The sequence below is a fragment of the Sander vitreus genome, chromosome 6 (assembly GCF_031162955.1).
Source record: "Sander vitreus isolate 19-12246 chromosome 6, sanVit1, whole genome shotgun sequence".
NCBI classification, from domain to species: domain Eukaryota; kingdom Metazoa; phylum Chordata; class Actinopteri; order Perciformes; family Percidae; genus Sander; species Sander vitreus.
Window position 1 is genome coordinate 19,395,012 of NC_135860.1, and position 27,727 is coordinate 19,422,738.

At 38.6% G+C, this 27,727-nt stretch overlaps 2 protein-coding genes across 2 annotated transcripts; both read right to left on the reverse strand.

Annotated features, from left to right (window-relative positions):
- LOC144519887 (uncharacterized) lies at nt 1–5,433 on the reverse strand. The gene is made up of 5 exons (XM_078253392.1): nt 5,341–5,433; nt 4,028–4,418; nt 3,528–3,707; nt 3,295–3,376; nt 1–614 (listed from the first exon to the last, which is right to left on the reverse strand). Exons 1-5 carry the CDS (start codon nt 5,356–5,358, stop codon nt 389–391), a joined length of 897 nt encoding a protein of 298 aa, XP_078109518.1. The 5' UTR covers nt 5,359–5,433; the 3' UTR covers nt 1–388.
- A 2,606-nt stretch (nt 5,434–8,039) lies between these two features.
- LOC144519886 (tumor necrosis factor receptor superfamily member 11B-like) lies at nt 8,040–27,344 on the reverse strand. The gene is made up of 6 exons (XM_078253391.1): nt 27,205–27,344; nt 18,869–19,096; nt 18,031–18,175; nt 11,526–11,741; nt 9,521–9,745; nt 8,040–9,405 (listed from the first exon to the last, which is right to left on the reverse strand). Exons 1-6 carry the CDS (start codon nt 27,250–27,252, stop codon nt 9,011–9,013), a joined length of 1,257 nt encoding a protein of 418 aa, XP_078109517.1. The 5' UTR covers nt 27,253–27,344; the 3' UTR covers nt 8,040–9,010.
- Between the last annotated feature and the right edge of the window lie 383 nt (nt 27,345–27,727).

Sequence of the window (27,727 nt, forward strand, 5' to 3'; positions counted from 1 at the left end):
TTATGCATACCGGTTAACTTTATTTAGCTGCTGCACGTGACACAATTTGATATCACACAATATTACCGAACATTTATTTTAGTTAAAGCTCACGTTCAAACATAAGTTTCTATGTACTACTTGCCTTAATGATGTTGGAGATATTTACATAATTCTCCCAAGTTTTAATACTCACGTTATCCTTCTTATAAATATGAAGTACATAGTCTGGCCTGGGTTTAAGATACACAAACATCCCAAAAAAACATCACTAGATCAACAATGCATGCACTCTCAATTTACATGCAAATGAAAATATGTTCAAATACTTGTTTTCAAATGGGCAGAAATGCCCCAAAAAATGAGAAAGAGGTATCTGTTATCCTATACTGTGTGTACCACCCACAGTCTACATCTGAACATCTAAGAATTGTAAGCTACAGTTTGGGCTATGCTGCTTTATGTCACTGACTATCTTCTCTAGTTTTTCTTGCATGGAGCAGAGATGTGAAGCCTTCAGCATCTGTGGCAGTTTCTTCAGCTCCTCCTCTGGAGCCTGGGCCAGCCACGCTCGGATTTGATCCATGAGAGGTCCTCTGTGTGTGGGGAGAGCCTCTTCTGACTTATGAACGTACCTGTTGGAGGGAGATTGTGGTTTATTAGCATTAAGTGAATTAAGTGGTGAAGGGAATAGTCGAAAAAAAGGTTAAAAGACGATTTACATTTGGGTTGCCGAATGTAAAAGTTCGGTTCCAATTTTTTAGCTGATAAATTTTCAACATTTAGCTCACTTTCCTCACATTTAGCGCATTTTCCTCACATTTGAGACAGAAATGATATATATATATATATTATATCTAAATGTTAAATGTTATATCTAAATCTAAATGTTATATCTAAATCTAAATGTTAAATCTAAGTCTAAATGTTAAATATATATCTAAATGTTAAATGTTAAATCTAAATGTTATATCTAAATCTAAATGTTAAATTTATATCTAAATGTTATATCTAAATCTAAATGTTAAATCTAAATCTAAATGTTAAATATATATCTAAATGTTAAATGTTAAATCTAAATGTTATATCTAAATCTAAATCTTAAATGTATATCTAAATATTATATCTAAATCTAAAGCTTAAATATATATCTAAATGTTAAATGTTAAATCTAAATGTTATATCTAAATGTGTAAAAGTGTAAAGCTAAATATTTAGAAAATATTCAAATCCCCAAGGAAACCACGCCCACTGCAGTGTACACCTGTTGGTACAGTACATACTGACTACAGTGGAGCTGTTCGACTAATGTTACTGGATTAAAACACATTTAGGTCAGTATTTTGTAAAATTGACTTATATCACAGAAATGTCTTAATATTTGTGTGTACTATAATGCCGTTGTTTTGTTTGACTCATATCTCCTTGTGTGTTTAACGTTAGTTTAACTCATCCTTCACAAGCAATCTAGCTCACACACTGCAGCCGACATGTCATCTGAACAGGCCTCGCAGCGCTGTAACTAGCTAAGTTAGCTAGGTCTCGCAATGCGAGACTGAACAGCAGTAGGCCTGTCACACTATAGCCACATGTAAGTAGTTTCCAATACTTTGGTTACATTACCGTATTTTATTAACCTGAATTATGTTGCTATATTAGCTTGCGAAGGAGCTATCTGTTGCTAACGCTAATTTATCTCAAAAAGCAGAAACGTTATCTAACTACTGCCAAGATATGACTTAACTAGAGACCAGAGAGGTGTTGTAAGACTCGTCAAGTGTTGTCATGTGTTTACACTGTCTTACAATGAAACCATATCTTGGCAGTAACATTAGTTAGTTACTGCTTTTTGACATAAATTAGCTAGCTAACGTTAGCGTTAGCAACGGATAGCTACTTTGCAAGCCAATAAAATATAGCCTTGGCAAACAGAATTAAGGTTAATAAAACACGATAACTAGCTATGTAACCAGTATTACAAACTTCTTACAAGTGGCTGGATTGTGACATTTTAGTTGTGTTCGGATGAATATGTTGGATGCATAGCTGGACTTTATCCATGCTGGGCTAATGTTAGATTGCTTGGGAAGGATGACGTTAGTCACACACGGAGATATGTAATTCAAACAACGGTATTGTGATTAACACAACTATTAAGGCATGTCTGTAATATACCGGTCGGCCAATACTATAAAATATTGTAGATCAGTGCTTTCCAACTCTTCTGGTCTGAGGTTCCCCCACAGCCCTGTCATATAAACTCACATACCCCGCCCTATCAATTCCCAATGTGTTCACACTATTTATCATATTAAAGTGAATATTCTTACATTTTCATGCAATTGAACTGTAAATATTTAGGTTGATTTGGTCAGAAATTCTACTAACTAGACTTTTACTTGAAGTGTGGTTAATGTTTCAAAAGTCATCCATTACTTTTAGCTAATCACCTACATCATCTACCATTGATTACTTCGCTATATGTTTTAACATGTGTTGAGCTGTTTTAGCTGATATATTGTTTTAAATCAATCATAATTCAATTATTATTTTGATTAGTTAAGCTGTTCCACAATCCTTCCAAGTACCCACTGGCTACAGCAGAGATACCCCTTGCTGGGGCATCACTGGATGAAGCCACTGCAGTGGGCGTGGTTTCCTTGGGGATTTGAATATTTTCTAAATATTTAGCTTTACACTTGGCGACACATTTAGATATAACATTTAGATTTAACATTTAGATATATATTTAAGATTTAGATATAATATTTAGATATAGATATAATATTTAGATATATATTTAAGATTTAGATATAACATTTACATTTAACATTTAGATATATATTTAACATTTAGATTTAACATTTAGATTTAGATATAACATTTAGATTTAACATTTAGATATATATTTAACATTAAGATTTAGATTTAACATTTAGATTTAGATATAACATTTAGATTTAACATTTGGATATATATTTAACATTTAGATTTAACATTTAGATTTAGATATAACATTTAGATATATATTTAACATTTAGATTTAACATGAGATATAACATTTAGATATCTATTTAACATTTAGATTTAACATTTAGATTTAGATATAACATTTAGATATAATATATATATATATATATATATATATATATATATATATATATATATATATATATATAATTTCTGTCTCAAATGTGAGGAAAATGCGCTAAATGTGAGGTAAGTGAGCTAAATGTTGAAAATTTATCAGGTAAAAAATTGGAACCGAACTTTTACATTCAGCACCCCATATTTACGGAGTGAGTGTAGGCTCACCTGGCAACAAAAATCTTCATTTTCGGCACACGCATCCTGTGCACACTGAAGAATCCTGAGAGGAATGTCCTGAGTGTCTCACCTGAAAAAGAAAAGTTGTACCGCGTGAGGTTTAATTCAAACTTGTTGTTATCATTGTTGTATCGCGCGAAATTACGTTGAGGCCTTCACATTGTGTCATTAATGTTATTATTGAGTGCTGGGTGGTTACTGTACAGATTACAAGTACAAACCTCCATTTGCAAGATCCTCGCAGGAGCCACACATCGTGTCGTGGTTAATTGAGCCGGGAAGAAGCGCAATCTGTCCGCCTACGCATTCCTGGTGTTTTACGCACGACTCCAGCGCAGAAGATGAGGTGGAGAAGTAGCCCTCAGAACACTTTTCACAAACAGTGTTCATCTGTGACGTACCTGAAGAAAACAACAATGCAATTGGGGTCATTGTAATGTTTTAAAATACCGTTGTGGCTCCGGAGAGCCCAAGTGATCCCGCGTATTTCAGCAGCGTTTCCGCGCACTTCATGGATTTCTACTTTAACCTTAACTCAATTCTAAACATTTACTAATGCAGACAAGAACATTGATGTTTTATTAATTGATGCTCCCTCGTGATGCATGATGCAGACGCACTGCGAACATGACCCAAGACATATATCAGGTTAGAAAATAGATGTCAGCATATAACACTGTGATAAAAGCAAATCGATGACGAAGTAAAACAAGAAAAGTACCGTTGGTTTGAACACCGTGTCCGGGCCCGCACTCTGAATGTCTCATGCAGAAGCCAGAGGTCATGAAGAAGCCCTGTTTGCACCGACACACCCTGTTATTGGTCGCTCCGCACTCCGTCTCCACCTCCTGGTTCTCAGTGCAGAAGTTGTGGCAGTACAGACACTTGGGCAGGTAGTTCCACAACTCGGTGTAGTGCTGGTTTCTGCACGGCGCGCACACGGTGGGCTTGGTGGCCGTGCAGTACGCGGCCATGTACGTGCCGGGTGGACACTTGTCACAGATGAGGGTTTCCCGGGTGATCGGGTCTCGGTGCTCAAAGGTGGGAGTGGATTCCACCGCTGAGACACCGCGGAGGACAGCAGAGAGCAGGACCAGCACCGGTAAAAGAAGCTGAGGAGAGGACCAAGATTTCTGTTAGGTACTGGTGCTGCGGCCTCTGTGTTTTAATATAACGGTTACTGTTGTCTTTTATTACTAGGCCAGCAATTTAGATACAGCACCACACCAGCTGTACAGCCATTCTCCCCCCCAGAAGAATACACACTACAAATATTACACAATTTTAAAAATTTTTTTTTTTGATTGTTCATAATACTGTTACTACCTTTTCAGTTAGTGTTTTCAAACTCATTTGTGTGTGAATCGCAGCAAAGAAATGCAAACTAGGAATGAGGTAAATGAAAAGGATAAAGTGTCTGCAATATTATATTTTATTAGCAGTTACCTAGATCTCAATCACTGTAATTTACCTGCAGCAGACATCATTTGACAGCAGCAGCATTTGTCATAAAAACATACAACAAGTCTGCCAGATTGTTTCAGTCAGTTCATACTCTAGACCCCAGAGATAAGATTAAATATGCCTATAACTCCTCAGAGTGATATTGACTTGGCATGCCTCTATGTTAAAAGCACATAGACAGTGCTTGCATTAGTTGTAAGACAATCTGCTACAAGTCCATGATTAGAGTGATACAATGTAAGTCCATTATCCATAAGAAAGCAATTTCCAATCAAATAAAACAACCACATTTCCAAATTCACTCATATAGATTCTCCATCTTTCTGATTATAAGGTATTTATCCTATGTCAATTTACAGTTTGATCACTTAAGAATTTACATAAAACCTTAAACATGTTTTAAACCCTCTATATGTGATGATAATTTGAGTAATTTCCATATTATTTTCATTAAACATAATATAAGGCATTGCTTATCATCACATCTGTCTCTGTCTTTTGACACTCTCAGTTGTGTCTGATTGTATCATCTTAAACTTGCACAGACTATTGTTATACAAAATTACTCACCATGCTGATGATGTGCATGTCGCCACTGCTATAGAAGAGGTTTTGACAGTAGCACCAGTGTCATTTTTATAGTGTAGTGTTAATAAGGAACTGTACCTGTGTGGGTGTTTGTGGTTTTGCAAAAATGATGAGTTTAAAAAAATATACTATTTGAAAGGTCAAACAACTTCCACGTGTAGAGTTCAGTTAAATTTTGGACACCTAAACGAAGGTGATAAAAAGCTATATACTCAAGTATTAAATTAGTTTTTTTTGTTCGTGATTGACCTACAGAGCAACATCAAACTGTTTTGCTACATCTGATATAGGCTGTTTCTGGATCTCTCTGGTCTGTAAGAAGAAAATGGTATTTCTACTCCACATAACCAGCTTCTCATTTACTGGAATGTATTCAGACTGCATCGAATTTGACATCCAAATGTCCTTATGGCCTGGGCGTCTAATCTAATTACAACACACATCTTCCCCTTGCCCTCTCTCCTGATATTTCTCTCCAGCTCTACTACTGTAAGTACTGCAAAGTAAAAGGACAAATAAATAGATAAATAAAACAAAAAATAGAACTCATCACCACGGTGTAAGGTCTGTGATCATTTTGTATCATTCTCCTTTGTGTGTTTTCTTTCAAGACCAATGTCAATGCAATGTCATACAATTTAAAAGCAATTGTTGAATTTTCAGATATCAGATAAGAAAAGACATTTCCACAAATGCTGCGTCATGATCTTGGAATTATTTGAGGTAAAGTAAATGAAAAGTAAAATGTACCTCTGTCATCTCACTAAATGCATAGTCTACAGTTATTTTCCCGTGCCTACAATAAGCTTTTATAAATGAAAAGCTTTTACAACTTAAGCTTTTTAGTTTTGTTGATTTGTACAGTGATTAAGCTACATGACATTTATATTAATCTAAAGAAATCAACAATGCATATTTAATATATTAGAGCTCATGACTCAGAGGTTTTGAAACCATTAAATCAAAGTTTTAGGGAAATGCAACTTGAAAAAGACCTCATTCTTAAAATTCCCATGGAACCTCATCAGGTGATATTGGAATTAAACCTAAAACATATTTTAAATTCGGTTTTCACTTGCTGGTTGCTGAAACAGCCTCAACTATGTCAACATGACAATAATTCATTTCCCCCTTTGTAATCTGTTTCAGAAAAATTAATGAGTCACTAAATATGAGTACAGTGCAACAGTGTGCAGATTAGGCAAAATGAGTATTACAATACTGTAATGAGTCAAACAAGTATCTACATGTCACTCATCTCCTATTTCTAGAGAATACAAGAACATAATGCAACCATGTTAGGGTGTGTTTATAATGAATAAAACAAGAATATATTACTTGTGGGTCAATTTTAGTTGAATAAAAGTTAATTTCCTTTTTATCTGATGATCTCATATGTAAAACCAGGATACAATAGTGTCCGTGCTCATCATTCAAAGGTCTACTTATAGCTTTTGGAGCAAGATGTGGTATAATGGAAAGCTACATTACTAAGTGGACCTGGATATGTTATAAAAAGGCCTATAGGTCAAGATAAACTTCCGCGCTCAGCAATGCTTACTTTGGAAACACTATGATGGGTAGAGCTGGGTTTAGTTTGAAATGTTTCAATACTGGTACCTCACACTAATGTTCTATAAAACCTCTTTTTCTAAAAAACGAAACCTAACTTCATCAGTTTGTTAGTAGATGTACAGCTATTGCTGATGAGTGTAGCATGTGTGGCGAGTCAAACCCATGTCAAATCCCCATCCAAATGCCCCAGGCTGCAGGCTGACACTCTTGTGGGAAAATGTGTGCTGCGGAAGAAGATGTTTCAGAGCCAGAAGACAATGATGATCCAAGATGTGAAGTTTCCTCTGAGGAGGATTCAGAGTAAATTATGCCTACAACGTTTGCCAGCACTTCCATCCATATCCATGACATTAAATTGGCTTTTGAGCTCTTTATTTCCTCACCCATAGAGAAAATTATACTGGACATGACCGATGTGGATGGAACATTCTTAAACCTTTACTTAAATATGGCTTTAACCTAAACATAAACACTTGGACCCTGGTGGGATTCATAGGTTTTTTTGTATGAATGAAAGACACAGTGACATATTAGCAAAGTTTGACCAATGTGAGGTAAAGTGGCTGGAGGAGCATCACATCTACTTTAATTACTAACATTACAGTTTCTTACATTCTTGTGTTTAAATGTTTAATTTAATTTAATTTAATTAAATAGACCAACCAATCATGACACAACAGAGGGTCGCCATACAAATGTAAAATAAAGCTTCCATACGTTAAATATGTATACAAATTCAAATATTAGGCTATGCAAAAGAAAACAAAATGTGTATCTAGTGTACTCACATCTTTCAGAAGTGACAGACAAGATGAGGGTGAACGCTCCGCTCCAATTCAAATCAAACCAAAAACGTATTCTTGTTCTGGGTTTTTGGCAGGCTAGGCGCTACTCCGGTGCATTGAAATCTGAAATGCCCCTATAAACAAAAGTCCGGTCTACTTGTCAAACAGCAGAAGTCCTGCATCTTATCGGGCAGATAGCCAATGGGGTGGCACATTGGGTGGGCAATCAGAATCAAAGGGCCATCCCAGGCCACTCCTTGGATGCCCCGCCCTGCCAGCGTCATAGGTCAAATCCAGTTGCTTATTTATGAAGAAACAATACATTTTTACAAACTGATTTTAATCAGATAAATTGACATTAGTGTTCACAAGTTACTCGAGCTTAAAGAGGACCAGTCAGGCATATATACAAAAAGATCATACATTTAATAATATAAAAGTGATAAAACAAAATATAAAACAAATATCACTTCACAAACTTGCAGCATTTGGAATCCAGTATTTCTGATAAAGTTATAAAAAAACAAGCCTTTACATATTCAGAAAGTAGAATTATTTTTTAAATAGAAAACAATTGCACTCCTTTGTACATTCATATAGCATATTTAAAAATAATTCAGATGAGCTTTACTTGCCAGCAGTCCAGAACAAACCAACAAACAAAGGAAAACTGTAGGAAATACATGTATTTCATTATGAAACCAAATCCTTCCTCTCAATCAGCGAGAAAGCAATAATAATAAAACACAATATCTGCCTGCCTATCTTCCATAAAATAGTGTGCTATTTACATCTTAAATAGTTTTTCATTTTTCACAGACTCCGGTCATAAAGTTCCCAGGAAACCCTTTTTTTCTTTTTCGGCCTGCCTGGAGTACAGAGATGTGTGATAGTTTTTCTTTCTTTCTTTCTTTCTTTTGAGGCTTATTAGATTCATCACTGCAGACATATACTTTAGACTGAGGGTGAAGTTATTAGCATCCCCTGGTACCTCATATAATCAAAACAGCCTTATTTTGGCAGAGGATTTGGCTGGAAAATCAGAGAAGCAGTGACAAATCTACCCTCCCATCTTGCCCCTGTGTTACAGTTGGGCACTGTATGCCTAGCTTGATGTCATTTGGTGATATCTTAAAGACCGGACATTATCATGTTACCCATGTCGTGGCTCTTTCACATACATTTCTCCACTAAGTGTGTGTCTTTATGTGTTTGTGTGTTCTTTATCTGACAATGCATTAGTGTCTGTTTATGCTAGATACCATATGTTCCTATTTGAACCTCCCAAATCCCTATTCATTTAATGGCTTATGAGCCTTAAAACAGGACTCATCGTGAAGCACACTGACAAACATCTTCTCATACATCTTGTGCGCCGAGGTGGTTCCTATGATGCGGCTGATCTTCTTCAGGCCTTTCAGCAGATGGCGTGGTGCCCCCTGGCTGCGCAGCACCCTCAGACTGTGAGACAGGCCTTTGGCTAGATCCATGTCATAGTTTGCTGTCTTCCAGAGGTGAAGAAGCTGCAGGATGTACTGCCTGGGCAGGCAAGTAGAGACTACGGCCCGGACATCCTCCTGCTGAACTCTGACCCCCGGCAGGCTGTTGGTTACCTTCAGGAGGTCATCTAGGGTCAGGTTTTTTAGGCTGTTGCAGCGAGAGACTTTCCTCTCACAGTGGTTCACACCTGAAGGGACAGGGTGCGACCATTAATACACAAATCAAGGACTTGAATAAGAACTGACTAAAACATAAAGTGTAGAAGAAGACATTCTGACTTTTTTTTATTATTTTTTTTATACCTTGTATGATGCTGTACATCTTGTCCTGGTCTTTGTTCTGCTCCCTCCACAGTCGCAGCAGCTGGAGGACCTGCTGCTGGGGAGAGCAGGCCTTTTTCAGCCTCTCCAGGCTCTTACGATCCACACTCCGCCCGGGGAGACTCTCTAACAGCCGCTCCAGGGGCACCGAGGACAGTCGCAGGGAGGAGAGAGACTGGAAGACTGCCTCCTCACACAGGGTCACATCTGGAATACATTAGAGCAAGACGGACAGGGAGAATGGGCTTCAAACATTTTTATTAACATTATCACAACATACAATACAAAGCTTCATGGCTTCATAGCAGTGGGCGCATTATACAATCAGACCGAAGACCAAGTGAATCAAAATGTATTCTTCACAGAGGTTTCATTCATGGTGCACAGGTGATGTTCAGAATAGATTTGGATCACATGGTTCGGTCTCCGCAGAGTCCCATCGGCCTATTATATGTCTGGATTTGTTTATCCCTGTTTGTGTGTGTGTTCAGACTGTTGGCTTGTAATTTGACCACAGCAGAAACAAGGATGTACTCTCTTTCGGTTGTCAGCACATTAACCACCATTGACATCAGTCCGACAAACTGTGCCCATCTGTGTTGCTCTGCAACAAAGCAACCAGAGCTGCATGTTGAACTGAAGTGAATAGAGGTGAGCTGCGCTTTGCTGCTGAGTCACACTGCACTACACAAACACCTAGTCTATTTCATCATTACATGCTTTTCATTTCTGCAAGCCACGGCCTCCTGGGTCTTCCTTATAAGGCAAATGCATTTTGCAAAGAGCAGGGCTTTCATATTACAGTCAAAACTGAAAATGATGTGAAACTGTCAAAATGAAATTGTAACTTTCACACAATTATGAAGTATTTCTGTATTCATGTATGTGTGGAAATGTTTTCTGATTGCCTTGCAGAACACGAGAGACACCAGTGAATTAAATTTTTTTTAAGTAAAACCGATGTCGGTGTTGTATGGTTGAGTTTAATTTGAAAAGGATATTAGGCTTGTTTCTCTGATGTCTGGATAATTTAAGTGTGGCTTGCTCTATAACTGACATTGACATCCTGGTGGTTTCTCCAAATCACGTAGCAATTTTTGGAATCCCAACTGCATTCAGTTTTCCCATTTGTTTTGTTAAAAAACGGCTAAACTGTTCCAGGATCTGCTGCAGACAATCTGTGGTTGTGTAGCCCTCAGGAAGACAATTTGTTAATGAATGTTTGAAGAGAGCATCACCCTCCCTGAGGGACAACAGCTTTGTGTGTTTCCTTCTAAGTGTGGTACACAGTATGCCACGAGTGTGCCAGGGTCTGGAGATCTGTACCGCTCGTGCGTGCGTGCGTGCGTGCGTGTGTGTGTGTGTGTGTGTTCCTCAGTAACTGTGGTTTCTCAGGCTTGGGAATTCAGTGTCATTTTTTAGGTTTATCTTCTCAAATTAATTGTCAGCATCTGTCATAGTTAAAGTCTGAGTAACAAAGACTTAACCAGCTCATCTTGTGTCTCTCTGTGATTGACCCATTTTCCTTTGTTATTGCAGATTGAGGAGTTAACAGAGTAATTGATCCATCATGGTCCATTATGACAGTAGTGGCATAAACATCCCATTAAACCCTTCGCTTTGGCTTTTTTCTCTTGTGTTGGTTTTCAGACATGCAAGAAATTTGGAAAAGAATGGAATCTGGACAACGAACCTGACCGAGGAAATCCCCTGCCTTCAGGAATGAAAATGACCACATGTCTGAAATAATTCAGCTCTGGCTGATTTTAAATTGTTGACAATTGAGGTTTGCTCAAAAACATTATCACATGTGCGTGCGTGCGTGCGTGCGTGCGTGCGTGCGTGCGTGCGTGCGTGTGTGTGTGTGTGTGCAGTGTAAACACTGTACAAACAATCTCTAGCCTGATTCCACCCCGCATTAGTCCTAAAGCCTCCCATATGATTCCTATTAGTGATTAAACCCTATACTGCAGAGTGTATGTCTCACCAGTGTGGCACAAAGTGTGAGGCTGAGAGCAATCCAGCATTGCCGTCTTGTCCTGAGTGCCGCAGAGGCTGTCTGATGTGGACGTGCCCCATCTCAGTGTCTTCAAGCCCAAATCGGAGCAGTTTCTGTGGGGCTGACATGGCTCGGTGGAGGAGTCGCCGCTGGAGAAATGACCAGCAGGACAACGTTCACACGCCGTGTCACTGACCGGTGTACCTGGAGGACATACACACAGGTTCATGTGTTAATTTTATGAATGAAAACATGATTGTGATTATACAGTTTATTTATTCACATTATATCACATATTAAATAAAAGTTTAATCTGTAACATCTCCACCTTTTTTTAGTGTGTGAACGGGACCTGCCACATATACAGAACCATAGCTGATCAAAGACATCAAGATGATGTGGTGCCAGGAACTATGACCACAACGACATGTGATGACGCATCAGGATGACAGATTACTATGATTCTGGAAATTACTCACATCTGGCTTACTCGGTACAGTTTCTATATCTCGTTTTCGTTAAGGAAATCCATAACCACAAAGTGATTTGTCAGCTGATTTATCAGCTTGACTGACACATGTAAATGTATAAATCAGGCAAAAAGCAGTTAAGAACTTTTGATGAAAAAAACGTAGAAAATCTGAGCATTTTAAAACATATTTTACTATGACTTCATAATGCATGTAGAGTATTTTTAACAGATGATATAACAACATTATTGACTAATAACATCTGAAAAAATAAAATAAGAATTCATTTAAACTATTTCATCACTTAGAATGTTGCCCTCAAGATCTAATAATGCTGTTTATTGTAATAATGTAAAAAAATTTCTTCACCCAGCATTTAATCACATTTTCACTTACCCATTTACGTGACATTTTATATTTCAACATGTTCTAACCACACCTGACATTACAGTAAATTAGAGGAACTTCTGGTACATTACCTGCAGCACACATGACTGTATGACTATGTCTATGTAGTGGAACTAGTGCCGTATTACATCCTCTTTTTTATTTTTATCTCTAAAGCGTAGATGTGAAAGTGTGTGGGAAGAGGACGAGCCGTGCTTATATCAGATTTGACCTTTGATTAGTTTCCCTTCATCGTGTCACAGTTTCACCATTTGGCATTAAAAACATGAAACAGCAAGCTGATATGCGTACAGCAAAGTGTGAATTTCCTACACCACTGATGACAAAGCATGTACAGTCCATAAGAATGTAACTATAGTATGGTTTCATATGCTGGCATTTATCTTTTTTTTCCTCAGAATTTCCTGTCGATGTAGAATCAGCTGCACTTTACCATCGTGAGATATAGCTTCAGACGTCATCTAAAGCAGAGGTGCTAGCTCTGCTGTCTACATAATAAGGGATTTATTAATTACCTAATTTGGCTGAAAATCCATAGTTCAAAAACAAATCCTTTAGTTTCAAACCCTCAACTGTGAGGAATTGCTAATTTTCTGTCTTGTCATGGTATAGTAAACTTATGGTAAATGACTCAGCACTAGTTCTTAGCCTACTTTAACTTTATTTTAATATTATTATATCTTTTTAGTCGGCTACTTTTGTATGCTGTCGTCTTGGACAGGTCTCCCTAGAAAACAGGTTTCAAATCTCAGGAACTACCTGGTTAAATAACCAATCTTTAGATTTTTAGATTTCTTGGTCAAAAACAAATTTATTGTATCATCTCGATCCTTTTTGACTACATTTTATAGATATAATCGATCAATCAAAAAAATAACTGGCAGATTTTTGGCAGACAACTTTTGGTTGCAGCCCTAATATAAAGCTAAACATCACCTGTATTGTTGGTTATTTCTTCTTCTATGTTCCACTGTCTTTCCCAGTCGATACCAATAGTTCCAAAACACCATAATAAACCAGCTAGAAAGATTTAAAATCTTGTGTTCAGAAAGCGAGAAAGAATCACAACTAGAAACAGACAAATCAGGAGATCAAGGGGAAAGGAATGGAGTCACAAAGGGTATGTGTTGTTGGGAGACTGAACAATCAGTTTTCTAGCATCCTGTGGTTTAAAGGTCCAAACCACAACTCAACGCATTACATAATAAGTCCTTCAGCTTCAGGGAGGGGAATCCCCTGAAATGCTGTCTCATGTCTGCAGAGCGTCATTAGGCTTTCAGGTATGATTGTAGATCCCATGTTGGATCCATGAGGAATTCACGGAAAATGTTATCTCATCTTTAGAGCGTTGTCAGCACTACAGGGGTCAGACAATAACCAGAATCCATGGAAAATGTTGTTTCATCTATGCAGCCTCTCAGGTCTAAGATGAAGTCATAAGAAGTGCAGTGCCAGTTTGGACTGCGGTTCCAGTAGAAATGTCAGGCTCTGTTCACTGGAATGTTGAAATTCAGCATCAACCTCTCTTTAAGTTGCCCACAATCACTACTGACGCACCAAGGAGAGAATCTAACAGGAATACCGGGTCAGATATCACCATGATAATGACATCCTTGGCTGCATCTGGCTTAATAATAAGCCAAGACTGCATTTTGGTGCTGTATTGTGAGGAAAAGGATTGGACTCTGTGCTAAAGGGAACCTAATAACTGATGTTGAAAGCAGACAACCAGTGATTCCCAATTTACATGCATAAAATGACAAAACATTACCCAAATATTTGCGATCAGTTTACAGTCTTTGTCTCATGTATGGCATTCTAATCTGTTTAGTAAAATTTCTTTCATTCTTCAGTGAGTGAAAAGTGAATCCATGAGCTTTTCGCACAATGACTAAGTTAGCCCAAACAAAGAAATAGTTATGGTCAATATATTTGAGTTTGTGCCGGACAAGCTGCAGTGAGTTCAAAGAGGCAGTGCAGCTTTAGGAATGCAGGGGAAAGGTTATACCATTTTATTGAGGCAAAACAAACTGTTGTTCTGTGTCGTAAAATATGCATACTCATGTATGAAGAGGAATAAGTGACAAAGCCCTTTGCCAGGAAATGCCATGTCATTATTTATTGCTAGTTTCATAACAGCTAACACTCATCCATTTGCCATTCCTTAACTGACAGATTTGTACGATCATAACCAAACACCTATTATATTAACAGCTGTGTCTGGTATCCTGCAGACAGGAACTTGACTTTTTTTTTAAAGATTTTTTTTTGGGCTTTTCCACTTTTATTCGACAGGACAGCTAGGTGAGAAAGGGGAGAGCGAGGGGGAAGACATGCAGGAACTCGTCACAGGTCGGATTCAAACCCTGGACCTCTGCGTCGAAGCATAAACCTCTCAGTATATATGCGCCTGCTCTACCCACTGACCCAACCCGGCCAAAACATTCATAATTTAGGATTAATTTGTTTAAGGTTGACACTGTTGCAGAACAACAACTTAGTATTATACAGGTGGAACCCACAATATAATCAAGTATTGTGGTCAAGAGGAACCAGGAAGAGAATGCGAGAATATGTAATTAAAGATTATTTAACGCTCCCATAAAAACAAATAAAATAATTTAATTATTAATAAAATAATAACAAATAAACACAACCTGATTCAATCAAAATTAAACCGACGGATTCACTTTTGTACATACAGCGTTATGAGGAAGTATGCCTTGGCAGCAAAGGATCATTTGGGTTCTTTTGAAACAAATTACACACTGATGAAATATGTTAAATATAATCTCCTAAATGATGTCAGCAGATATGCCCTGATGGTGTGAGGATCTATGACAGCATGGAATAAAATGGATAGTCATCACATGCTGATTACAGTGACAGAAGTTGTAGCTCAATGGATATAAGTGATTCTGTTTAACAATGACAAAATGCTGTATTTGTAAAATAATGGAGTTCATGGAAAAAATAAAGTGAACCTTTTCCACATGACGATAACAACGTGAAGATGATTTTTTAATTCCCAAAAGCACTGTTTCATTTAGAAATATTCAGCACCATATTTCCAAAGGCCATTAAATAGATATTTACCTCTCAGTAAATGGTCTTCTCCATCAGTCCAACCATCATAATGTCTTAATTAATGATCATTTCAATTCAAGTGACAAGTCATTGCTCCCAACTGTTCAGTGTCTGATTACTAATATAAAAAAATAAATATACACAAGAGCTGTGTTGAGATAATTGTTTGGATAAGGGTGATTAGAACTCTTTCTAAAAAGAGGTGAAGCGCTTGCTAAAATGTAATTGTAAAAGACAGAATTAAGACATGACAATTATCAGTGCTGCTGCAACACTTAAACTGTAACTGTAAAACAATCTGAAGTTTCAGGCCACACTGCCTCAACTAAGAACAGGCCAGGTGTGGAAGTGCAAGAAAGGCATGCATAAATGTGTGTTTTATGATTACCACACACACACACACACACACACACACACACACACACACACACACACACACACACACACACACACACACACACACACACACACACACACACACACACACAAAAAATGGTTCTGTGAAAAGAGACGTCTGCATCTGGAACAGATCTGATTCACAGAATTAGAGTAAGATGAAGAGAGGGAGAGGGGCTTTCAGTAATACAAGGGAGAGGACATCTTAATGTGAAAACTCTGATCTGTTTCCTGTAAACCGTCCTTCTTCCGGCACTCTTATACTCTCCAGGAAACTCTCCTACTGTACGATACACAAAGAACATAGTGGTTAGGACTACTCTCAAAATCTGGAGGCAATTAAAACTTAATTTTGGCATTCTTCCTTCCTTGCTTCATGCCCCTATTAAACAAAACAGATCTGTAGCTTTGTTCAAGCTGAAAATTCCTAATTTCCCCTCAAAACCACAAGATACAACGACACATTTCTAGAACCAGTTTTTAGAGAGAAGGGTTTCATTTCGTACATGTATGGTAGAATCTTTTCTGAATACAATCATTCCTTGTCTTCCATTAAGACACTCTGGGAACAGGATCTTGGAGTGTTTGATGAGGATATTTGGAAGAGAATATTGTATCGTGTCCATTCCTCCTCTTTTTGTGCCAAACATGGACTAATACAATTTAAAATTCTCCATTGCACTCACTGGAGCAAAGAGAAGCTCTCTAGGATTTACCCTTACATAAACCCCCTATGTGACCAATGCCAGCAGGCTCCAGCCTCCGTAATTCATATGTTTTTAACTTGCCCAACTCTCCATAATTTTTGGACTGACATTTTCAATACCCAATCTACTATATTAAATGTGCCTATCCCAGTAACTATCTGCCCTCTACCCTAGTGGTGCCTAAATTCAAGGCTGACTTTATAGCATTTGCCACCCTATTGGTTAGGAGATTGATCTTACTCAGATGGAAATCCTCCACTCCTCCCACAGTTTATCACTGGCTAAGAGCTCTTTTGTCCTACTCCAAGCTAGAGAAGATGAGGGCTACATTGCAAGGTTCCTCCACTAAATTCTACAAAATATGAAATCCTTTTCTTGAACATCTGAAATCAATTCAGTTCCCGTCTGCCAATCTGTAATCTGTATTGTACACTTCTAGATGTGTGTAGTTTATTTGTGCTATAAGTAAGTGGAAATAACATTTAATGTACAAATCCTGCAGGATCGTGTCATTCACGAAGGCCTCTTTTTGTTTGTTTTTGCTTTGTTTTGTTTTGTATTTTGTGTTTTTCTTTTCCATGTGTGAGTCATTAATTGTAATCTGTACTGTGTCTATAAGTGTGTGTGCGTGTGTTAGTGTATTGAAGTCCAAAAATTTGACCCAGAATTTAAACAATGAGTTCGAATGAGTTATGCTTTTTGGGTCTTATGATTCTAATGTTTTCGATTGATAATATCAATGCATTCTGTGCATTGATATCATCATTGTATACTATCAGCTTGAAAAGAAAACCAATAAAAATAATTTACAAAAAAAAAACTCTGATCTGTAACTGATGTGTGTCTCTGCTTTGGCAGCATAATGCTCGCTGTCAGTAAAGCATATCTGGAATTGAAGTGTTTTTGACATGATGTGAGCCAGTGAAAGAGAAAAAGCATGAGATGAGAAGATTCAATCAAAGATAAAGTATACAGTGATACTGAAAACACATATGTACAGCACTGTATAACAATGTGCACACATAGTAACAAACACTCATGCACATATATCCCATAAACACACACACACACACACACACACACACACACACACACACACACTCACACACACACACGCACACACACACACGCACACACACTCACACACGCACACTTTTCAGGCAATAGGACTTTAATTCACTGAACTTAGCCAGTGCTTCCTCCCAGGCTTTGTGCTGACTGAATTCCTAATTCTCTCTGGTTTTAGTATGGATGCCTACCCTTAATTCAGCAATCTCCAATTTAAATGTAATTTACATGCTTTACCGGAAAGACAGAAAACCCACAAAACCCACAAAATAACTAATCATCGTTTTGTACGATGCAGTTTGCCAGTACAAGTCATAATAACAACAATGATAATCATAATGTTGATCTCAGTCTTACCTAAAGCTGTCACTCCATAGCCAGGTGAACAGGTACTGTGTGTGATGCAGAACTCCACCACTAGGTGGAAACCTGGAGCGCACTCACACAGCTGGTCATGAGTGCTGTTGCACTGCTGCTTCACAAGCTGTCTCTCTTTGCAAACCTAAACACAACAAACCACGGTTACACACCCATTGAAACAATGCAGCTACATGCACACAATAGCATACAGTAAAAGCTGATTTACATGCGCACATATAGACAGAGAGCTTACTAATTTATTTATTCTTATGCTGCTGGTTCACAAGCTGTCATTAACATACATTATCTTGAAAAATGATAGAAATGGCATACTAGAACATAAAATAAAAACACAGCAAGGAGGACATGTTAACGAAATATATGACATAATTTATTGAGAGTGGCGAAGAGGAAAGCATCTAAACTGCGGGGAAGATAACTCTACCACAATGAGCATATTCAAACTTTTATTTTCAGTAACAACTAAAGTGGAAAAAAAAATGACAGATGCTTTGCCAAAATGTAAACAAATCATATTGCCGTGCATCTAAGGAAAAGGCACAAGGACAACCACAGAGGAGTAGATAAAAACATTAAAAGGATATTGAACTTTAGTGGAATTCTTGACCAAGATATGAGCTCAGATTTTTATGATTTACTTAAGTGTGAAAAGACACACAAAGGAGATACGACACACACTGGTGTTTCTCATGAAAACTATTGTCTGTCACACACTTAATGCAAAAAGAAGAGAAACATGCCTGCAGAAAAACAAATGCAACCCAGGTATTAAACCAAAGAGAACCTTTGGTAAACATTTTGGCCTTGTACATACCGAGGTGCAGTATTGGCATGTGTCCCCCCAGTGCCAGTTCTCAGCAAAATGCCTCTCAGGACAGGCCTGGCACTCTGTGGGTGTGTCAGCGGTGCAGTGTCGCTTCACAGCTGTGCCAGGAGGGCACTGGTCGCACAGCAGGAGGTCAGATGTCACAGGATCGCGGTACTGGTACTTTGGTGGTACGGCCTGCTGCTGGAAGGCCCAGGACAGAGAAGCTGTGAAGAGCTGCAAAAGAAAGAAAGTGGGTTTAGGACTGAGTCAACTGCAGTGACAAAATCTCTAATGAAACCCATCTCGTGCACAGCTCCTCTTTGGCTTAAGGTTCAAATATTTTTATATTTTTGGAGCACTTGCCAACCCAAAGCTTCCAGTAACAAGGAGTTGAAAGTAAGGTCAGAGCTGTAAAGTTGAAGCTCCTGGTGGACACGCAGTCCTAAAGTGATTTCCTCTGCTTTATAGAGAGCCGTTCAGGGAGTTCAGAAAATTCAGCAGCAGTTTCATGGATATAGATTACTGCACAGGGCCAACATTTTAAACAACAACTGTACATTTTTAATCTTAGCTTGTTTGCAGCAGGCAATATCGTCCCTTTGTGTAGCCTCAAATCATGATGCTGAATGCTGTGAGCAAATTTTATCCTGACTATTAGTTTGATTAAGGGATCATATTTATTTTATTTCACTTTTGCCATTGTTTTTTGTTATGTTATCAGTTTTCCAAAGCTTTTAAATGAATTCAGATGTTTCAGTAATTCCAGTGTTCTGCACATGAAGTGTATGACACAGGATTATAGACGATAATTGTGCAGCCCTGTGTTCTCTGACCTCACCAGCAGTCTCCTACTCTTGTCAGCAGCTCTGTAAGATAGGCTGCTTTATAGCTCAAAAGCATCTGACGTGATTCAACACTGATCTACAGCAGTTTAATACCGCCCTGGAGCATGAGCGCACCACACCCATATATCTTTTCCCCCGCTAAAAGCAACCCATCCATATGGACACACTGTAAAGTGGGTGGCTGTTAGCGAGGCCTCTGAGACGGACATATGTAGCTATTGCCTCAAAAACAAGCCCATGTATCATCGCTTGAGCAGGAACTGAAAAGCTTTGGCCTAAAATCCAAGATATCAGTTCGTGAGCAGCATGCTTGACATGCAGCCACGCATCTGGTCGAGGCCACATGCAGACCAGATGTCACACATTTGGCTCCTTCAGTCCGTCAGCCATTGGCTCTGTGGACTTTCCCATTGGCCGGGATACATCCTCACTGCTTGGACAAACTAACAATGGGCCGTCCTTGCATTGTATGTGTATATGCTTGTATGTGGTTTTCTGCTGTCCACCATGTTTGTATGTGCATCTTCAAAAAGGAATGAATTCATACAACAAACAAGTACAACACATTCCTGCATGTACGTGCAAAAGTGCACACATGGAGGAATGTGTGTTGCTGCATGTGTGTGTGTGTGTGTGTGTGTGTGTGTGTGTGTGTGTGTGTGTGTGTGAGTGTTCATGTCCAATTGTCTTGCTCAGTGCTCTGTGGTCTCCTCTCCTGGCTGCTGTTCATAAAGGGAACTGCTGGAGGTTACTGGGCTTTCCCCATTCACCACCAGAATACAAAACACTCACCCACTCTGTTCTATAGTTTACCCGCTACACACCATTGATCTCCTTCCTGTGTGTGTGTGTGTGTGTGTGTATTTGTACTTATCCCATTTACCTTAAGACTTGCAACCGCAAAACACAATGTACTATGTGTATGTGTGTGTGAAACAAAACAAAAACCAGAACGAAAGAGGTTTATTTTCAGTGTATGTGTGTGCACATATGTGTCTCCCATTCACTATTATATTACAAAATATTTGGTTACAGAAATCTTTTCATCAGACATCTACATGTGTTCACGTAGAGCTGTGTCTCCCCCTCATCTGTGTTCTCCTTCAAAATGTTTAACATTGTACATATATTTCTGTTTTGAGCACAACTCATATATAAGGAGTTATCAACCTGAAATGATGCACGACAATGAAAAGAAAAAAATGTGTAGGTCCTTCTATTTCTGTTTTCCTTATGCAACGGAGGTCATTGAATAAGATAGTAAAAATAAATGAACGGGTTTTACACACCATAATAGAAACCCAAGCTTCAAAACAGCCTGGCGAGCGCAGTGGTTTTCCCGGCAAAACCTATTGACCTCTGAACACAACATTTGGTAGAAGGCTTTCATCCAAAGCGACTCGCTGAGCAGTATCATGGCTGCATCGGTTTGTTTGTAGCATGGGTGGCCTCAGCAGGAATCAACCCCATAATCATAGTCTTGTTCTTCAAATTAAGTAGTGTATATACACACTATTAAGCCGTGAGACCACATCCAATCAATTTGGAAACATCAGGCGGGTGGAGTGTACCGAGGGACTGCCAGAGGTCACCTGGGCTTTTGCTGATCTGGGTACGGTTACACTTGTCGCTTCGACTTTAATCTTGGGTTCGAGTCAGGATGAGTTTACTGGCAGGACTGGAATCTTCAGTCAATCTGCAGTTATGAGAGCTGACGAGCCTGAGCACATGTGGAAGTGGTCAGGTCCATATTGTTCTTCATATCTTTCATACAGCACAGTAGTTTGGCTAGACTCCAGCTACAATATAGAGTCAGTGCAAAGCAATTTAATGTTGGTGAAATAAAATGACAGCACATGCATGCTCAGATGTGTCGCTTTATGATATCACATCTTCATAATCAGATCTAAAAATCTCTTTGAAACTGTTAAAAAACATAATGGTTGAATGCACCCTCACACACTGTGAGCTACCTGTTATTCACTCTTTTATCTTTTCCAATTTAAACCTGTGCAGGAAAGCAAAGCATTTTATACTCAAATCAATTCCAGCCACATCTTAGAACTAAGACTGTCATACATAGAACATGTTTAAGATGAAAAAACTGTTCAATGTCTTAAGTCAAACTTATTTTTTTCCCCATTCATATGACACACTTAAGGCCGAACCACACTTTTCCAAACCAGCCAGTACAGTAGCTTTCTGCTACTGAGGAAAAGAAAAACTGTCAACTTTTTGAGAATTAACTTATTGGTAAAAATGTCTTGTGGTCTGCGTGAATCCGTCTATCAGCAGCTAAAAGAGATATTGAACTTTTCACCCTTCTTGTCGCCGTAGAAGCTGCCATCTGACGACATCTCGCATGACCGCTGGAAACCCAAATTACACAGCAGCTAGGGGCCACTGACAGCCATAATTATACTGTTTGCATCATCAGAGCGAAGCTCAGCTAGAGGCATATCCTACTTGGAGCACAGCCAGCTGAGGGGAAAGGATGGGCCAAGGTATGAAGGTAATGATAATGTTCTATCTTCCCTAAGCATGATGCTCTTGATCAAGGCAGGGCAGCAAATCATTGTAAGTGATGAGAACTGTATGTGAAGCTACTTGTTAGAAAAAGCAGGCTCACTAAGTCGCCTTCCTCTGGTTAAATAATGGTTAAAATAAAAACACTATATAAATCTGATTCGGTTTGCTTATGTAATCCATGCCAGTAAATCCCATTTGAAGTGAGTTGAAAGAAAACCTTGTGTTTATATAGAGCAAAGACGATCGTTACCAAGTCTTTAACAGAGAACATGTGCTTTTTAACAGATGTTATCCTCTTGGATGAAACAAACAACAAGTGTATTCCAGTCTGTACAGTGCGGTGATACACGAGGTCATCCTGGATCAAGGAGATGGGCCGCGTTTCTCACAACAGGCAACACAAGAGAGACAGAGTGAAAAATCCAGTCAGATGTTATTGGTGGTGAGATGATGAGCAAAGTTACAGTTATTCACAGTGTGTTTATCTATCACACATGTAATATCTCTAACATTCAATGACATCTTTCCTGAAATAATGCCAGTCCTTTGGCTAGACAAGGTTTATAAGGCTTATGAGGGTTTTTGTTTTTCTATAACCTCTCTGCTGTCAAAAGGATATCCGTAGACAAGTGTTATGATGACAAAGTGCTTTGGTGGCTGAACTGCACTTTAAGCGCTGCATGACAGATGAGCTGTAGCGGCACAACTACACAGTTCAGACACCTGACAGAAATAGCCTTTAAATAATAACACATGCCTTCCACATGGGCTTATAAAGAGAGCCCCATCTACAGATAATAGGTAGGTCTTATTGATTTTACACACATGGGTAAACACCAAGACCAGCTAAAATGCTCTTCATCAGAAGCATTGCACTAAAGATACAGTAAAAAAATAAACAGAGCAAGTCAGGCAGCTTGATTATGTACAATAAAATTAACAAATTTGGTAGGGATTGGGAGATACATTTTGATTTGTTTTGATAGGATACAAAAGGTGAGAAAAAAAAAAAATGTCCAGGAAATCGGGCAAAAAATAATAGCATCTGTAAGCAGACAACAACTTAACCAAATTCAGTGAATCACGATTACATTTTGAAACAATAAACGTGGCCTCCATTGTGTTGTTAGTGGAAATATTAAAATGCTTCCAGAACAAATTAGCCACAGTATTTAAATAATTTCCAGCGGATAGGGTTCAGGCTTAGAGTTACAATGAATGTGGAGCACACTGAAATGCTAAGAAAGAGGAGAATCAGAGTTTGGGTAGCCCGAGGTCAGTTTTAAATCATGGCATGAGGACAAGAGCCATGGCGCAAAGGGACCAAACCACACTACACCAGCTTATCCAGCAGGCACATGGCTTCAGTTAACTGTAGAACGCAGGTGGTCTGAGGGGGGATTCCAGCTCTTGGAAGTGTGTGTGTGTGTGTGTGTGTGTGTGTGTGTGTGTGTGTGTGTGTGTGTGTGTGTGTGTGTGTGTGTGTGTGTGTGTGTTTTTTTTTAATCCTGTGAATATGGAACCTGTATTTTCACTCAGACGGAGAGAGACATGCTGCCATGCTGTATCACTGAAAATCTACCATCACAGTTATTCATAATCTTTGATTAAATTCAAATACTGCATGCAATGTTCACTTCATATACTCATCCCATCACCTCAAACTAAAATGCTTCTAATTTTAAAATTCCTGCCGAAAATCTTGTGATAGAAATTAGCACGTTTAACATAACAAATAATTTAGTACTGTATGATCACTTACTTGAACCAGTCTGCTGTTGTACTGTTAACCAAGCAGAATCAATTAATGTATGTCATGATGATTAGAGCAGAAACAATAAGTCAACGAATCAATTAACAAACAGAACATTATTCAGCATCTGTTTTGATAATTCATGAATCAATAAGTATTAATTTGAGCAAAGAATTAATTGGTTTCAGCTTCTCATATGTGATACGTTCTGGTTTTGTTGGTGAATATGTCAGTTTGGGCTTTGGGAAATTGTGGAGAGTTAAAAAAAAAAAAAAGTTCTGATCTTTTATAAACTCGACTAGACCTCCTACCGCTCTATAAAAAAACTCAACTAGCTACAAAAATGAAATGCTATACACATTATTGCATCAGTATTAACAAGCTAATAATTACATATTTAATAATATATCAGTCATTTTGCTGCATAACGAGTACTTCTTTTAATACCATGTACGTTTGCTGATAATACTTGTACTTTTACTTATGTGAGATTTTAAATGAAGGATTTTTAGGCAAAATAAATCAAACTCTATCTTCCATGTTCTAACATATGTATGTATGCTGTTTTTAACATGAGTTATATCAGTTGTAAGATTAAACAATATCTCTTTCTGCTCTTTGTGTGTGATAATCACTCAGTCCTACACACACACACACACACACACACACACACACACACACACACACACACTTCTGCTATCAGTACTACTGTTGGTGGAAAAGGGGAAGTTGGGTGTGCAGAAGCAACTTTCTGAATAAATGTTTGTTTAAAACATGTTGATCCTGTACCTTTCCACACCCTCTGTATGTCTCCCTCCCCCTGTCATGCTCACTCCCTCGCCGTTTCTCCAGTGTTTATCTAGAAAAAAAAAAAGTTGAGTTTGGCCAAGTGACCTCTCTGTAGCTTCTCATGTCTGCCTGTTCTTGTCCTAAAAGTGTGAGCCTGCAGCTAGGTTTAGGGAACTTGGTGCAGCTAAACGGCCACAACAGAGAGTGAAGGAGAGGAGGCATAAAGATAAAGAGAGCACAGATGATAGAGGGAGATAATGGGGGTTAGTGTCTGGATTACTAGGATGGAGTTGTTTGATTGGCTGGCTGGTTGACTAGCTGCTGAACAGACAGACAGGTCTCTCCTCAGTAGAATTACTGTGCCCACCTCAACTCTCCACCAATTTTTGGAATGTGTGTCTAGACAAAGACAATGACAACGTAACATAATGGTGTCCAATTTCCACCTATGTTCCACTGACATCATCCCGGGCAAGGACCCAAACAAAAGGTGTGTGTTTGCCGCAGACAGAACACAACCACATGAGTCAGAAGCATGCAGGGGAACAGGATGAGCACACAGGTGCAGGAGGTGCATTTACTGCCGGACCTCTAAGCCAAAACAATGTTTTGGACACAAAATCGCAGTGTCCCTTTAACATAGAATTGCTTATAGTCAGAGTGAGTGGCAGGCTGTTTGGCTGGGGTGCAGATTGACTTATTGGCTGGATGGTGGCAGTGGAGACAGGACTGAGTGGTTGGCCGTCTGACTCATTAGTTGGCTAAACAGGTGCTTGTATGGCTGGGAAAATGACTAACTGAATGATGGATAAACACAAGAACACTACGTCAGAACAAAATATTTGCCTATTTTAGGTCAATTGTGGAGTGCAGCCTGCACTGCGGTAGAGGAAATACTCTGGGTGGATGATATCACATTAAATGGTGGCACGTGCACACATTCATTTGTATTTCAATGCCTTGTACACCTACTTTACACACAAAGAAGCACCACAACTTACAAACAAAATTAGCAACTGACCATACACAACAGGATCTCTCTGTCTTTCTCACACACAAACAAACACACAGGCAAATCATGAGGATAGATAGTGGGTCCAGTATTTTGTAGCAACAGTGTTGGATCTGTTTCTGCCCAGATACACATCTTTACATGAACATATGCAAAACCTGCAAAGGCCCCAACACAGCACAGCATGCAAAACACACCCAAAAGAAATAACAGTTTCTAACCCTGAAGGCTTACATTTAAAATCCCCCCCGAGAAGCGTTAGTTAGAACAAATTAGTACTACTACGTCAAACTCACAGTAAACGCCATCTGGCAACACATTGCGTCTCAAGTTTGTTAAGTTTCATTCATTTCAAACGTGCCATAGAAAAAGCAATGAAATGTGACTTAAATTAAACTTTCAGTCATTGATGGAAATTGTGGAACTTGTTTGTAGGTCCATTATGTGGGTTGTAAGTATTCACAGCAGTGAATAAAAAAGTGGGCAAAACATAAGCTCCATTTATCATCAAAAGCAAATAGCCTCCAGCATAAACATAGTTCAATTCTATTTTCAAAAATCAAATAATGTACTTTTATTCATCTTAAAAAGAGCTCTACTTCTAAGAGACATATAATGTAACAGCCTACTTTTGATACTTTCTGCAATGTGAGCTTACAATCTAATATAATCAACTAACAACACAAAACAGCCTCAGAAGTCACCAAAAAGTAGAATTGACATCTCTCTACACAGTCTCAACCAAACTGAATATTAGTTACCTGTACATGCTTATATTGCAGAGATGCTATGGGACTGCATTATATTGGCAGGTGTTACTTTGACTACACCCTGTACATCATAAATATGTCAGCCTTAACAAACTGGGTTTAGGTGCATCTATGCAAATATGCAAATATACTACAGTATACTGTACTAGTATTCGAGCCTAATATAGTGGATGGTTTTCTACTTAATGAGCATTTAAATAGCCTATACGTCACACATACATGTCATTTTGAATACGTCTACAAGTAAAACAGGTACTCTAGGCTATAAGGAAAACTATAATAACTCTCACATGGCGGCATGCTGTAAACAAGAAGAAACAAAAACTAAGTGAAGTGACTAATTATTTGCCCCGATAAATTAAACATCATCACACTACCTGCACGGAAGCATGCTGTACAGAGGGAACAGGAGACGGGATTAGCGAAGAATTCCCTTTTTTTTTGGGAATATATAATGACACTATCGGCGAGTGCTCATACGCAACTGATTCGCATGTATCTGAAACCGCGTGTAGCGCAACAATAACCCACGTCTCGCAAAACAAAAATATAATTCCTTCAGTAAGAAGCGTCCCTGCACTTAAGTGGATCAGATCGGTTCAGCGGACCAAGGAGAAGAGCTGCAGAAACTCTTGTTTACTCACCACTATCAGTTTCATGGCCGGGTTGGATTTCGCTATCCGAGCGCTCATCTCCACTGCGTAAAAGTGAACTGCGGTGTGATGGGGTCTCCATCACAGATCTGTACTTATACAGTAGCTACAGAGAGAGAGAGAGAGAGAGAGAGAGAGAGAGAGAGAGAGAGAGAATGTGCCCACCCACCTCATTATCCAGTGCACAGCCCTCTCTCTGTCTGTCTTTGTGTCTCAGTCCCTTCAGTCCTAAAAATAAATTGTTGCATCCTCACTGTTTGCGATTACGCAAAGAAATGAATGGTGTAGGCGACAACAAAGGTTACAAAGCGAGGTTTAAAAAGCAGCAGTCAATGATCATCTGATGATGTGGATTCATTCTGAATTTAGAAACAGAAAGGGTCCACCTTTTAAAGAAATACAAATATTCCCTAAAAGAAATGCTAATAAATATGACAAATTGAGGAGGAACATTGTACTGGAGCAAGAAATGACACATAGTTCCAGGAATGGGAATAAAACACGATGACAAGTA